The sequence below is a fragment of the Cervus canadensis genome, chromosome 7, assembly GCF_019320065.1.
Source record: "Cervus canadensis isolate Bull #8, Minnesota chromosome 7, ASM1932006v1, whole genome shotgun sequence".
Taxonomy (NCBI): domain Eukaryota; kingdom Metazoa; phylum Chordata; class Mammalia; order Artiodactyla; family Cervidae; genus Cervus; species Cervus canadensis.
Window position 1 is genome coordinate 17,239,057 of NC_057392.1, and position 16,477 is coordinate 17,255,533.

The 16,477-nt window shown below is 37.0% G+C and overlaps 1 protein-coding gene across 2 annotated transcripts in view; it reads left to right on the forward strand.

Annotated features, from left to right (window-relative positions):
• The window catches only part of LOC122445347 (SH3 domain-binding glutamic acid-rich protein-like), a 57,756-nt gene that overhangs the window by 14,517 nt on the left and 26,762 nt on the right, over positions 1–16,477 (forward strand). For both annotated transcript variants that reach the window (XM_043474446.1, XM_043474447.1), the window contains exon 3: positions 4,178–4,258. In XM_043474446.1, the coding sequence (XP_043330381.1) occupies positions 4,178–4,258 (81 nt within the window). The remainder of the gene's footprint in view (positions 1–4,177; positions 4,259–16,477) is intronic.

Sequence of the window (16,477 nt, forward strand, 5' to 3'; positions counted from 1 at the left end):
GTATAACTGAATCTCTTTGCTATGCACCTAAAACTAACACAGCATTGTGAACCAACTATCCTTTAATATAAAATGAAAATTAAAAAAATAAAGTAATAAACCTGCTTTAAAAAAATAAAATGGCATAAATCTGGATGGTTCACATATCTTTCCACATAATAGAAATGTGGACCATCAGAATAAGGCTATCATTTAGGTTGACTCAATGGCCTCTGTGAATTCTCAAATGATGATGGCAGCAGCTGGAGGGGACCTCAAGGGCAAGCAGTGGCTTTCTCTGCACCAGGTCAGTGCAAGGGCTGGTGTCATGGGTGGTTCTGTGTACCATCGTGTCCCTGCCAGCCTGAACTCCTGCTGCTCTGGGCAGAACAGATGAAGATGTTATCTCGAGGGCATGGCAGACAACCTCTAGCCACAGAAAGGGGACACCGCCAGGAAGCCAGGCCCAGTGGAGGCCAGGTCACCCGCCTGGCAGAAAAATACTAACAGGAAGTAGCAGACTTATTTGCTGATGCCAAGTTGGAATCTGTGCATCTTCACCTATGTGAGGGCTGGGGTGCCTGCCTGGTCCTGGGCACAGCTAAAAGGGTCTTCAACCATGCAGCAGAGAGGCAAATATGTCTGGAGACTCAGAGCTGCAAGAGGGGACAGGATGCCCGCTTGATTAGGGCAGGGGGAGGGTGTTTTCAACACACTGATGTTACTGAATATGCTATTTTATTTTTTAATTTTTTTCAGTATGATGACAATTTTATTATATCTTCCATATAACTTTGATAGTGTACATATCAGCATGTTAATAAAAATTATCTTTTGTTTTGCCATTATGGTCAAGTTTTCTTCGCTTTTTAAATTAATAAAACTTTTGGCCAAGCTCAGTCTTCATTGCTGTGCATGAGCTTTCTCTAGTTGTGGCAAGCAGGGGCTACAGTCTAGTTGCAGTTCATGGGCTTCTCATTGCGGTAGCTTCCTTCGTTTCCGAGCACAGACTCTAGGCATGTGGGCTTCAGTCGTTGGTGGCACATGGGCTTAGTGGCTCTGTGGCATGTGGGATCTTCCCAACTAGGAACAGGGATCCAACTGGTGTTCCCTGATTGGCAGGCAGATTTTCAAATACTGGACCGCCAGGGAAGTCCTTTGTTTTTTAAAAAAATTTTATTGAAGTGTAGTTGAGTTACAATGTTGTGTTAGTTTCTGGTATATAACAAAGTGATTCAGTTATACATGTATTTGTTTTCATATTCCTTTCCATTATGATTTATCACAGGATATTGAATATAATTCCCTGTCCTATAACTACTACTTGACTACTTGTTAGTTACTCAGTCGTCTCCAATTCTTTGCAACACTTTGGACTGTAGCCCACCAGGCTCCTCTGTCCATGAGATTCTCCACGCAAGAGTACTGGAGTCAGTTGCTATTCCCTTCTCCAGGGGATCGTCCTGACTGAGGGATCAAACCCAGGTCTCCTGTACTGTAGGGGAATTCTTAACCACTGTGTCACCAGGGAAGCCTGAAAGAAGATGGTATCATGGATATTTGAAGCACTGGGTGACATCACCCCCATATCTCTGGACCCTCTAAGAAGGTTTTAATATTTGTTTTTATCTGACCTCCCTCAAGGGCCTGGGAGTCAGGGCTGGGGTCAAGTGAAGTGGAACATTTGTGAGTTATAAATTCTTATCACTTTTATATTGGTAAAATGTATTTTTCAATTTTATGAAAGCAAATGATGACCATAACAGACACTTAAAAAATTTTTCCTACTTAACAAAATAAACCACCAACCCCTCTCGTATTTAAAGATTGTTCTAAACCATCCACCCTGACTCCCTGTGGCAGTTTCATGGAGGCACACAGAAGGCATCCTTTGACTGTGGCCATTAGTAAAGAGATTGTGTAGCTCTTTATGTTGGTATGTCTTCTTCTGTATATCTTTTGAATATTCTTCTATTGAGTTTTTGCCTTTTCCTTATGATGGAAGAGGGAAAAGCATAATATATTATATATACTAGTATTATACATTAGTTTTATATATATAAATATATATTAGTTTTATATATATGTACATGTTATATATATATACATATATACAGGCTTATACACACCCACACACACACACACACACATATGTATGTTGTTAGGAAGAGCAAAAAATTTTGAAATCCCTCCAAAATTTAGAAAGAGATGTCTGGAGAAAATCTGCATGTTAGTGAGAGACTTTATTTTCTTGGGCTTCAAAATCACTGTGGATGGTGACTGCAGCAATGAAATTAAAAGATGCTTGCTCCTTGGAAGAAAAGGTATGACAAACCTGGACAGCATATTAAAGAGCAGAGACATTACTTTGCAACAAAGGTTCATCTAGTCAAAGCTATGGTTTTTCCAGTAATCATGTACAGGTGTGAGAGCTGGACCATAAAGAAAGCTGAGTGCCGAAGAATTGATGTTTTTGACTTGTGGTGTTGGAGAAGACTTTGCAAAGTCCCTTGGACTGCAAGGAGATCAAACCAGTCCATTCTAAAGGAAATCAGAATATTCATTGGAAGGAGTGATGCTGAAGCTGAAGATCCAATACTTTGGCCACCTGATGTGAAGAGCTGACTCACTGGAAAAGACCCTGATGCTGGGAAAGATTGAAAGCAAAAGGAGGAGGTTGGCAGAGAATGAGATGGTTGAATAGCATCACTGACTCAATGGACATGAATTTTAGCAAATTCCAGGAAATAGTGTAGGACAGAGGAGCCTGGCATGCTGCAGTCCATGGGGTCACAAAGAGGCACACATGATTTAGCAACTGAACAACAAGTTACTAGTACTACTACTACTAATGCGTCCTATCACATAATCTTTAGCAACAACTAGTGAGTGTGTGTTCTGGGAATCAATGAATCTTTCTAATACCAAAGACTCACTCACAGTATGTGATATTTCCCTTAAGACATGAGGCAGCTTACAAAAATACATTCAGTACAAAAGAAGAAAATAATCACAGAGAATCAGAGTGACAGGTAGGAAAAGAGCAAAACTTTGGATAAGATGAACACACAGGAATTACATAACATTTTCTTCTTAACATAGGTGGCCTGTCTTTGGTTTTAAGCTCTTAACACACGTCAGAGGAGGGTAGGCAGTAACATGACCACATGTTTGAGAGTCCTGTTCAGTTCAGGCCAGACTAACTCTGTACAGGTTGAGCCTATGGCAACACTGTTGAAACTGCATCATAGCCCCAGCAATAAAGACTGGCAACAGGAAAGTGGACTGGAGGAGGATCTTTTATGTTTTAATGATAAAACGTGAAACTTTTCCAAGCTATTGACTAACACACTGCTGGAGAGTTGGCTTAGGGCAGGACCCACCTGGTGAAGGACTGACTTGAGTGTGGCCTGGTCCGGGTTGGGGGTGGGGAAGGGCCGATCTTTACTGAGCTTCTGATTTCCATCTGCTGCCCGGTTTCTAATCATTCTACAGTTTTTCCCCCTTTGGGCAAAATGAGCATGTTTCTAAACCTTCTGTAATCTTGCAGCTCCTGGTATTGGAAGAGCCTGAGACAGGTCCAGTCCCTTGGTGGTGATTTAGTCACTAAGTTGTATCCGACTCTTTGCAACTCTATGTACTGTAGCCCACCAGGCTCCTCTGTCGTCGGGATTTCCCAGGCAGGAATACGGGAGTGGGTCACCATTTCCTCCTCCAGGGGATCTTCCTGACCCAGGGATAGAACCTGGGTCTCCTGCTTTGCAGGTGGCTTCTTTACTGACTAGAAGCTAGTATATAACAGCACAGAAATCTTGTTTTAGTCCTATGTTGTTTGGACCCTAATCAGGGTCTGAGTCATAGGACCAAATTATAAGGAAACCAGCTAAAGATGTGAAACCTTTAGAGAAGACTTTCCCTATGTATGTTTGAGTCTTGCCAGTAATTCCTGAGCTGGAATACTCCGTGTGTGTGTGTGTCCTCACTATATTATAACAAGCACAATGAAGGAGTGTAAAAGCAAATGTAAACTTCATGGTTCAATTTCCCAAATTTGGGGATTGATCATCTTTGGCAAAGTGAATAAACTTTTGTGTTAGCTCCTCACTTTATGACTAATAAATAAGAAAGATTAACTTAGGTCAATGTATTGGTTCACAAGTGTGCATTGGGTTTAATCATTCTTTTTCTTTGCTTCAAGGATTTTGACTCTTTCTTCTCTGCAAAAGAAGAGAATATTATTTATTCCTTCCTTGGCTTGGCTCCCCCTCCAGGCTCAAAGGTAAGCTTGAGCATCCCCATGGAGTTCGATATAGGTCATAAGTGAGGATAAGATCAGCATCCGAAACTGTTAAAAAAGTAATGACCTTTAAATTAACATGATTGTAGTATACTTCTTTTTCTTATGCAGAGATATCATGCATGGGTTCTACTAAAACATATTTCAGAACTATACTTTTATTATTTTTGAGGTTTACACCTGTAGTAATAAGTTTTATAGTACCTAAGTTAAGAAATATTGCATTCAATAATTTTTAGTATGTTAATTGAATAAGTAAAAATATAAATTCTCAGGTTATATCTGTAAAATTATTTTGTCATGAATTTTTCATAACAGCTTATTTTAGTTACTTTTATAGTGATATATACTCCTGTATTATTTCTGTTTAAAATAAATTGAATTTTGCCTTTTTGCATCTGGTAAGGAGGGAAAAAGTATGATCTAGACTCATAAATAAATTTCATAAGGTTTTTCCCCCCCTCTGGTGTTGTTTCATCTTTAATTATGTATTATAATATCATTGAAGTAAAGAATTATGCTAATAACACAAGTACCATGAATTTGAATGTTTGATGGAGATCACTTGGCCTTATTCTTTACTTTCATTGAAATCCTTACCTCTACCAAGCATCTCATACATGACTCTCCATAGATACAAGCACACATTTTTTTTTTTTCATTTAGGAGGTTGCACATGCTTTTATTTTAATTCTTATTACATTTACTGTGATAAATTTTATGCATCTTTGTCCGTTAACTCTTTTTTTTTTCATTTATTTTTATTAGTTGGAGGCTAATTACTTTACAACATTGCAGTGGGTTTTGTCATACATTGACATGAATCAGCCATGGAGTTACATGTATTCCCCATCCAGATCCCCCCTCCCACCTCCCTCTCCACCCAGTTCCTCCGGGTCTTCCCAGTGCACCAGGCCCAAGCACTTGTCTCATGCATCCCACCTATGCTGGTGATCTGTTTCACTATAGATAATATTCATGCTGTTCTCTCGAAACATCCCACCCTCACCTTCTCCCACAGAGTCCAAAAGTCTGTTCTGTACATCTGTGTCTCTTTTTCTGTTTTGCATATAGGGTTATCATTACCATCTTTCTAAATTCCATATATATGTGTTAGTATGCTGTAATGTTCTTTATCTTTCTGGCTTACTTCACTCTGTATAATGGGCTCCAGTTTCATCCATCTCATTAGAACTGATTCAAATGAATTCTTTTTAACGGCTGAGTAATATTCCATGGTGTATATGTACCACAGCTTCCTTATCCATTCATCTGCTGATGGGCATCTAGGTTGCTTCCATGTCCTGGCTATTATAAACAGTGCTGCGATGAACATTGGGGTGCACGTGTCTCTTTCAGATCGGTTTCCTCGGTGTGTATGCCCAGAAGTGGGATTGCTGGGTCATATGGCAGTTCTATTTCCAGTTTTTTAAGAAATCTCCACACTGTTCTCCATAGTGGCTGTATTAGTTTGCATTCCCACCAACAGTGTAAGAGGGTTCCCTTTTCTTCACACCCTCTCCAGCATTTATTGCTTGTAGACTTTTGGATAGCAGCCATCCTGACTGGTGTGTAATGGTACCTCATTGTGGTTTTGATTTGCATTTCTCTGATAATGAGTGATGTTGAGCATCTTTTCATGTGTTTGTTAGCCATCTGTATGTCTTCTTTGGAGAAATGTCTGTTTAGTTCTTTGGCCCAATTTTTGATTGGGTCATTTATTTTTCTGGAATTGAGCTGCAGGAGTTGCTTGTATATTTTTGAGATTAATCCTTTGTCTACAAGCACACATTTATCTAATTCATTTATTTCTTAGTTAATTTGTTTGTGCCCTGCTTCATTTCAAAAGAGATTTGTGTGAAAGTTAATTCTCACACAATTAAATTCTGAGTTTCCCCCAAAGGCTTACCTTACAGAGATGGGTGTGTCTCAAGACATGTAGGTGTGTTGTCTTCCATGTGTCTGCATTCTTCAGGTAATAATACCTGAGGTCTCTTGTGTGAAGTTTAACAGATTCCATCTCCAAATGGTAATGTAGATTTCCCAGGTAGCTAATGGTTCTATAGGAGGATAAAGCCTCCTATAAAGCCTCCTATTAAGACAATGAAATACCTTTCTGGCTTTGGTCAACTTAAATGCAACATATTTTGTACATTTTATTAACAGCTTAAAAAAGTGCTAAAAACTGTTACACACAATTTAATCTTTTTTATTTGATTAAAGAGTTTGTTAACTGAGTCACATCAGTTTAGCTATTATGTTTAAGAGATGGTGCCTTAGTGTTAGGATATATTTCTTGGTGGGGACACTCAGGTCCCTGGGATCTTGAAAAGAAAGGAAGGGTGGAGGGAAGAGCGTTTCAGGGAAAGGTAAGAGCAAGTGCAAAGGCCCTGAGGCAGCATAGAGCTTGGAGATGAAAACCTGCTTGATGGCCATGAGGCCTGAGTCCCAAGAGTGAGGGAAGCAGATACATGGGATGCAGGGGTGGCAGATGGGCAGCCTGTGGCTTACAGGGGTGCTCTGGAGTCTATCTCAGGTGTGTGAAGACATAAGGGTTTTTAAGCAGAGGAATAAAGTGATTTTATTTCCTTCTTAGAACTCTTTTGACTACAATAGGATGAATGGATTGCAGTGGAATGAATGTCATGGTGGCTTGGACTAGGGTGATGGGGATAGAATGGTATGGAAGTGGATGACTTTAGTGCCTGTTCTGAAGGAAGAATGCTGGTAAGAATTGTTGATGGACTGAATCAGCGATGAGCATGTTGGACAGCAAAGAGATGTATTGCAGGCAGATTGTTTACCATCTGAGACACCACAGAGGGACCCCACTATTTGCAGCACAGTCTGGGCTAGAACCTTCGTTGCTGTCACTATTGCTCAGTGTTTATGTGTGTGCACTCTGGCAAAGTCCTTCAAGTCTCCTTGGGGAAGACAGACACTTGATGATTTATGGAAACAATATTATTTGTCACAGTATCATTTTGTAGTAAACAACATCGTGGAGAAGTGTCAGCAAGGAAATCAATCTTGCTCAAGCTAAAAATAGACATTCTTGACTATTGTGGAGAAAATGTATACTTATAAAATGATATTCAGCATTATAAACAGCATTATTGCTTACAGAACCAGTTTTTTGTCTTAGTCAGGCTGTTACAGGCCAAGTACTGGGCTGGTTTTCCCAAGAGAGCTTTGTGAGTAAGCACTGTCTCTGTAAAGTCAACCTTAGTTCTTCACAGGCATCTGGTCATATTTGATTCAATAAGCATCATTCTTCTATTTTATTTTTAATTGAAGTATAGTCGATTTACAATGCTGTGCCAATCTCTGCTGCAAAGTGACCTAGGTATATATATATCTACATTCTTTTAAAATGTTCCTTTCCATTATGGTTTATCCCCAGAGATTGGATATAGTTCCCTGTGCTATACAGTAGGACCTTGTTGTTTCTCCATTCTAAATGTAATAGTTTGCGTCAACCAGCCCCAAACTCCCAGTCCATCCCTCCCCCTGCCCGCCTTGGCAACCACAATTCTGATCTCTAGGTCTGTGAGTCTATTTCTGTTTTGTAGGTAGGTTCATTCTTTTTTATGGCCAAGTAGTATTCCACTGTATATAAGTACCACATCATTATCCATTCATCTATCGAGGGACATTTAGATTGCTTCCATGTCTTGACTATTGTGAATAGTGCTGTTATAAACATAGGGGTGCATGTATCTTTTTGAATTATAGTTTTGTCTGGGTATATGCCCAGAAGTGGGATCATATGATAATTCTATTTTTAGTTTTCTGAGGAACCTCCATACTGTTTTCTGTAGTGGCCACACCAACTTGCATTCCCACCAACAGTGTAGGAGAGTTCCCTTTTCTCCAGATCATCTCCAGCATTTGTAATTTGTAGACTTTTTAGTGGTGGCCATTTTGACCCATGTGAGGTGGTACCTTGCAGTTTTGATTTGCATCTCTCTAAAAATTAGTAATGTCGAGCATCTTCTCATGTGCCTACTGGTCACCTATATCTTCTTTGGAGAGTGTCTATTAAGGTCTTCTACCCATTTTTCAATTAAATTGTCTGTATATTTTGGTGATAAGCCCTTGTCAGCTGCATCATTTGCAAATATTTTCTCCCATTTTGTAGGTTGTCTTTTTTTAAAAATTTCCTTTCCTGAGAAAACACTTGTAAGTTTGGTTAGGTTCCATTTGTTTATTTTTGTTTTTATTTCTATTGCCTTGGGAGACCAACCTAAGAAGACATTTATATGAGTTACATCAGAGAATGTTTTGCCTATGCTCAATGAGCCTCATTCTTAACACACAATCAAGGCTTTGGTTGCATAACCAGTTTCCAATTATGCCTTGGTAACAAGGAATATAGATTCTTACTGAACCTAGGCAAATAACTACATTGTCATAAAAAGTAAAAAGATTCAATTAGAATTTTTGAATTCTGGGGAAATCAGGTAGAGAGAATGTTATTTACAAATGTTTGATTTCAGTGTACAAAAGCAGTGTCTGCCACAATGTCAAAATTTATAAAATACTTAAGATCAAAAACAGAGGACTTCCTGACATATCCAGAAAATAAAACATTAAAATAACGTCAACAATATTCCAAACAAAAACTACAATCATACCTCATTGATTCATTCTGTTCTATGTAATTAGCTCTTAATTACACTGGATCTGAGTTTAGAAGTCTCAGGAATCCATCTACATCTCAACTAGAATTTTGGAAACTCTGACTCAGTCCAGTCATATGGTCTCTAACTGGTGCTATCAGAAGCCTATACGCCACAGCACTCAAAGTATAATCCTTTTCTGTGGCACTCTGAGCAGTCATTCTACATAATAGATTAAGCCTGATGGCTTGTAGCTGATTACAAAGGCTTTCAGGGAAGCTAAGAAAAATATCTGTGTGTGACAAAAGACTTAAAATGACTGTGGTTAATTCATTCTTGTTAATTTTCAAATTTGAAAGACTTGATGAGAATTATGACAAGAATAATGCACCTGGCAAGAAATTTGGTTATATATGCTAACAAAGAGCTAGCAGAAAAAGAAATTAAGAAAACAATTCCATTGCAATTGCAGCAAAAAGTAAAATACCTAAGAATAAATTTGACCAAAGAGCTGAATTACCTATGCACTGAGAACTGTAAGACATAGTTGGAAGAATCTGAATAAGATACAAATAAATGGAAAGATTTTCTGCATTCATGGATTGGAAGAATTAATGTGGAATCTATAAACTCTTTGACCAAATTTAGGAAGTTTTTAGCCATTATAGTTTCAAATATTATTTCTGCCCCATTTTTTCTCATCTCCCCATCTGACAGTCTAACTCCATATATGTTAAGTCTTTTGTCATTATCCTATATTTCCTTGAAGCTTTTTTTTTTTTTTAACCTTGTTTCTCTCTAGTCTTCAAATTGTATAATTTCCGTTTGTCTATCTTTAGGTTTACTTACTTTTTCCTCTGTCATCTTTATTTTGCATTCAGTCTGGTGACACTTAAATTTCAGATATTGTACTTTTATTTTACATTCTAGAATGTCCCATTTGTTTGCTGTTTACAGTTTTTATTTCTCTGCTCATAGTTCCAATTGTTTCATCATTGTAAGAATATTTTCCTTTACATCTTTGAGTATATTATAGTCTTAATAGTTGCTTTAAAAATTCCTTGTCTGCTAATTCCAACATCTGGCTTATTTCTGGATTCAGTCTCTATTTATTGTTTTTTCTTTTTGGGAATGGGTCACATTTTCCTTGTTCTTTATACTTCAAGGGTTTTGGATACTTGGACATAGTGAATATTGTGTTGTGCAGACTGTGTTTTGTTACATTCCTCTGAAAAATGTTGATTTTTTTTTGGCTTAAATAGGGCATTTACTTTGTTGTACTCAGACTGCAAACACTATGTTTCTAGCAGCAACTTAAAACTGAGTTGAGTTCTTTTTTCTTTAGCTGAAACCAGTCACATGCACACATTGTTCTGGGCTCAGCTGAAGATGTTGGCAGAGTTTATGAACAGAATCTGGGGCTCTCTCCATTTGCCTCTCTCCTGTCCAAGGTTCTGTCTTGATTTTCCAGGGGCTGTGGTTGCCCCAAATTCAGGTTTTTTGATTTTTCAGACAAGAAAAAAAAATATGTGAATTTGCTTTTGTGGTTTTATGTTTCTCACAAGATTTGCTTACTTTCAGGTTTAAGCCCTGAGAATGGCAACTCACTTGGTGCTATTCCTACTTTCTTAAAAAATATTTTTAAAAAATTACTGTTCAGTAGTGTTAACTATATTTACATTGCAGTGCAAAAGATCTCCAAAACTTTTCATTTTGTAAGACTGAAAGTCTTACATTCATAAAACTCCCCATTTCTCCTTATTCTCAGTCCCTAGTAACCACCATTTTTTTCTCTGTTTCTATGAATTTTTCCATTTTAGATTCCTCATATGAGTGAAATCAAATGGTAGTTGTCTTTTTGTGACAGGCTTGTGTCAGGATTTCCTTCCCTTCTTTTTTTTAAGGCTGAATAACATTCCATTATATATTCCATTCACCCAATGATGGTATTTGGATTGTCTCCACTTCTTGGCTTTTGTTAATAATGTGGCTGTGAGCGTGAGGGTACAAATCATTCTCATCTTTCAAGTGTCAACTTCCTCTTGAATCATCTAGCTTTGGTTCATTCTCTTGTTTTTCCTTTACTTATGTCTTATAGAAAATTTATTTTTAAAATTTTACCTAGAGTTTATAGTCAGTGTCTGTTAGAGTGTCTGTAGAAGGTTACTTTCCTCTACTAGAATTAGAGTTGTCAGTGAAATTAGATTTTAGTGAAGATTGAGACATGTTATAACAATAAAACAATAATTCAAAGAAAACTTGAAATGAAGGGCATAAACAAAAAGAAACCTGGAATATCGGCTTTCAGAGGAATTAAAGCTACAGAGGAATTAAAGACCAAAAGTGACAATGAAGTAAAAGAGGTATTATATAAAGAAAAATGGTAAAAATATATGAAGAAAATATAGTAGTTATGGATCTTTGTGGATCATAGTACATGGCAGTCAAATACATAAACCAGAAACCCCTAGAGAAAACTTGTTAAAAACATACCTTTCAATACGTACCTGGCATTTCTTACATATTGGGTACTCTTTTAAGCATACAAACAAATGTAATTAGCAAAATTAATTTTTAAAAATCAAAGTTAAAAAATTCCTTACAGTATTATTGGGATATAATTGACATATAGCCCTAGAATTTAATGTACACAGCATAATCATTTATATGTATCATGAAATGAACCACGGTAAGTTTAGTGAACATCCATTATCTTGTATAGATACCAAACTGAAGAACTAGAAAAGAAATTGTTTTCCTTGTGTGAGAATTCTTAGGATTTACTCTTTTAACATTTTTCATATATCACATACAGCTTTGTTAATTATATTATCATGTTGTATAGTATATCTCTAGTTCTTATTTATCTTGTCACTGGAAATTTGTACCTTTTGTCCATCATCATCCAGTTCACTTCTACCCACCCCCTGCCTCTGGTAAACGCATTTTTTCCCTATGAGTTTGTTTATTTGTTTTTGAATTATAATTAACCAACAACACTATGTTAGTTCCCATTGTACAACATAGTGATTCATTATTTCAGGATGTTTCAAAATGATCACCATAATAAATCTAGTTACCATACAAAGATATTACATAATTGTTGACTGTATTCCCTATATTGTATGTTTCATAACAGTGATGCATTTATTTTGTAACTTAAAGTTTGTATGTCTTAATCTCCCTCAGTTATTTATTTCCGCCCTCCATCCTTCTCTACTCTGGCAACCACTATGTATTTATGACTCTGTTTCTGTTTGGTTATGTTTATTCATTTGTTTTGCTTTTTAGAGTCCATATATGAATGATACCATACAGCACTTGTCTTTTTCTGTTTGACTTATTTCAGTTAGCATAATACCCTCTAGGTCCATCCATGTACTTGCAAATTCCATTCTTTTATATGTGTGTGTTGTGTGTTAGTTGCTCAGTCATGTCTAACTCTTTGCGATCCCATGGACTGTAGCCTGCCGGGCTTCTCTGTCCATGGGATTCTCCAGACAAGAATACTGGAGTGGATCACCATTCCCTTCTCCAGAGGATCTTCCCGACCCAGGGATCAAACCTGGTCTCCTGCATAGAAGGCAGATTCTTTACCATTTGGGCTACAGGGAAGTCCTAATTCTTTTTATATGACTGTGTAATATTCCACACATATATAGGATATATATATATATATATATATATATATATATATATATATATATATATAAAATATCTTCTTTATTTACTCATCTATTTAAGGACACTTAGGTTGCTTTGATATCTTGGCTATTGTAAATAATGCTGCAATGAACATTGAAGTGCATATTTTTTTTCATATTAGTGTTTTCATATTCTTCAGATAAATACTCAGGAGTACCACTGATGGATAGTATGGCAGTTCTATCTTTAATTTTTCGGGGACTCTCCATACTTTCTTCCCTAGTAGCTGTAACAATTTGCATTTTTATCAATGGTGCATGAGGGTTCTCTTTTCTCCATATTCTCACCAAAACTTGTTATATGTTGTCTTTTTTTTTTTTTTTTTACTTTACAATATTGTGGTGGTTTTTGCCATACATTCACATGAATCAGCCATGGGTGTACATGTGTTCCCACCCTGAACCTCCCTCCCACCTCCCTCCCCATCCCATCCCTCAAGGTTATCCCAGTGCACCAGCCCTGAGTACTCTGTCTCATGCATCAAACCTGGACTGGCAGTCTATTGCATGTATGATAATATACATGTTTCAATGCTGTGCTCTCAAAACATCCCACCCTTGCCTTCTCCCACATAGTCCAAAAGTCTGTTCTGTACATCTGTGTCTCTTTTTCTGTTTTGCATATAGGGTTATCGTTACCATCCTTCTAAATTCCATATATATGCATTAGTATACTGTATTGGTGTTTTTCTTTCTGACTTACTTCACTCTGTATAATAGGCTCCAGTTTCATCCACCTCATTAGAACTGATTCAAATGCATTCTTTTTAATAGCTGACTAATATTCCATTGCATATATGTACCACAGCTTTCTTATCCATTCGTCTGCTGATGGACATCTAGGTTGCTTCCATGTCTTGCTATTGTAAACAGTGCTGTGATGAACATTAGGGTACACATGTCTCAATTCTGGTTTTCTCAGTGTGTATGCCCAGCAGTGGGATTGCTGGGTCGTATGCAGTTCTATTTCCAGTTTTTTAAGGAATCTCCATACTGTTCTCCATAGTAGCTGTACTAATTTGCATTCCCACCAACAGTGTTAGAGGGTTCCTTTTTCTCTGCACCCTCTCCAGCATTTATTGTTTGCAGACTTCTTGATAGCAGCCATTCTGACCAGTGTGTAATGGTACCTCATTGTGGTTTTGATTTGTATTTATGTGATAATGAGTGATGTTGTTTTCATGTGTTTGTTAGCCATCTGTATGTCTTCTTTGGAGAAATGTCTGTTTACTTCTTTGGCCCAGTTTTTGAATGGGTCATTTATTTTTCTGGAAGTGAGCTGCAGGAGCTGCTTGTATATTTTTGAGATTAATTCTTTGTCAGTTGCTTCATTTGCTATTATTTTCTCCCATTCTGAAGGCTGTCTTTTCATCTTGCTTATAGTTTCCTTCGTTGTGCAAAAGCTTCTAAGTTTAATTAGGTCCCATTTGTTTATTTTTGCTTTTATTTTCATTACTCTGGGAGGTGAGTCATAGAGGATCCTGCTATGATTTATGTCGGAGAGTGTTCTGCCTATGTTTTCCTCTAGGAGTTTTATAGTTTCTGGCCTTACATTTAGATTTTTAATCCATTTTGAGTTTATTTTTGTGTATGGTGTTAGAAAGTGTTCTAGTTTCATTCTTTTACAAGTGGTTGACCAGTTTTCCCAGCACCACTTGTTAAAGAGATTGTCTTTTCTCCATTGTAGATTCTTGCCTCCTTTGTCAAAGATAAGGTGTCCATAGGTGTGTGAATTTATCTCTGGGCTTTCTATTTTGTTCATTTATCTATATTTCTGTCTTTGTGCCAGTACCATACTGTCTTGATGACTGTAGCTTTGTAGTAGAGGCTGAAGTCAGGCAGGTTGATTCCTCCAGTTCCATTCTTCTTTCTCAGGATTGCTTTGGCTATTTAAGGTTTTTTGTATTTCTATACAAACTGTGAAACTATTTTTTCTAGTTCTGTGAAAAATACCGTTGGTAGCTTGATAAGGATTGCATTGAATCTATAGATTGCTTTGGGTAGTATACTCATTTTCACTGTATTGATTCTTCCAATCTATGAAATGGTGTATTTCTCCATCTATTTGTGTCCTCTTTGATTTCTTTCATCAGTGTTTTATAGTTTTCTATAGATAGGTCTTTTGTTTCTTTAAGTAGATTTATTCCTAAGTATTTTATTCTTTTTGTTGCAATGGTGAATGGTATTGTTTCCTTAATTTCTCTTTCTGTTTTCTCATTGTTAGTGTATAGGAATGCAAGGGATTTCTGTGTGTTAATTTTATATCCTGCGACTTTACTATATTCATTGATTAGCTCTAGTAATTTTCTGGTAGAGTCTTTAGGGTTTTCTATGTAGAGGATCCTGTCATCTGCAAACAGTGAGAGTTTTACTTTTTCTTTTCCAATCTGGATTCCTTTTATTTCTTTTTCTTCTCTGATTGCTGTGGCCAAAACTTCCAAAGCTATGTTGAATAGTAGTAGTGAGAGTGGGCACCCTTGTCTTGTTCCTGACTTTAGGGGAAATGCTTTCAATTTTTCACCATTGAGGGTGATGTGTTGTGGGTTTAACATATATGGCTTTTATTATGTTGAGGTATGTTCCTTCTATGCCTGCTTTCTGGAGGGTTTTTTATCATAAATGGATATTGAATTTTGTCAAAGGCTTTCTCTGCATCTACTGAGATAATTATATGATTTTTATTTTTCAATTTGTTAATGTGGTGTATCACATTGATTTATGAACATTGAAGAATCCATGCATCCCTGGGATAAAGCCCACCTGGTCATGATGTATGATCTTTTTAATATGTTATTGGATTCTGTTTGCTAGAATTTTGTTGAGGATTTTTGCATCTATGTTCATCAGTGATACTGGCCTGTAGTTTTCTTTTTTAGTGGCATCTTTGTCTGGTTTTGGTGTTAGGGTGATGGTGGCCTCATAGAATGAGTTTGCAAGTTTACCCTCCTCTGCAATTTTCTGGAAGAGTTTGAGTAGGATAGGTGTTAGCTTTCTGTAAATTTTTGGTAGAATTCAGCTGTGAAGCCATCTGGTCCTGGGATTTTTTTTGTTGGAAGATTTCTGATTACAGTTTTGGTTTCCGTGCTTGTGATGAGCCTGTTAAGATTTTCTATTTCTTCTTGGTTCAGTTTGGAAAGTTATACTTTTCTAAGAATTTGTCCATTTCTTCCAAGTTGTCCACTTTATTGGCATTTAGTTGCTGGTAGTATAGTCTCTTATGATCCTTTGTATTTCTGTGTTGTCTGTTGTGATTTCTCCATTTTCATTTCTAATTTTGTTGATTTGATTCTTCTCCCTTTTTATCTTGATGAGTCTGGCTAATGGTTTTTCTATTTTATTTATCTTCTCAAAGAACCAGCTTTTAGTTTTGTTGATTTTTTCTATGGTCTCCTTTGTTTCTTTTTCATTTATTTCTGCCCTAATTTTTATGATTTCTTCCCTTCTACTGACCCAGGGGTTCTTCATTTCTTCTTTCTCTAGTTGCTTTACATGTAGAGTTAGGTTATTTATTTGATTTTTCTCCTGTTTCTTGAGGTAAGCTTGTATTGCTATGAACCGTCCCCTTAGCACTGCTTTTACTGAATCCCTTAGGTTTTGGTTTGTTGTGTTTTCATTTTCATTTGTTTCTATGCATATTTTGGTTTCTTTTTTGATTTCTTCTGTGATTTTGAGAGGGTAACAGGCAAGAAGGCCAGGGGTCTCCAAATGGAGGAAAGAGGCTGTAAGTGCCAGACATTTTTATCTCTCTTAAGCGGCAGGAAGAAACAAACCAGCGATCTGTTTTTCCTTCTCTATACAAATTTAAAAGGAGGTTTCTCTTAACATTCTGTGTTGCCATGACACCTGGTCTCACCTAAAGCTAACTACTCTCAAAC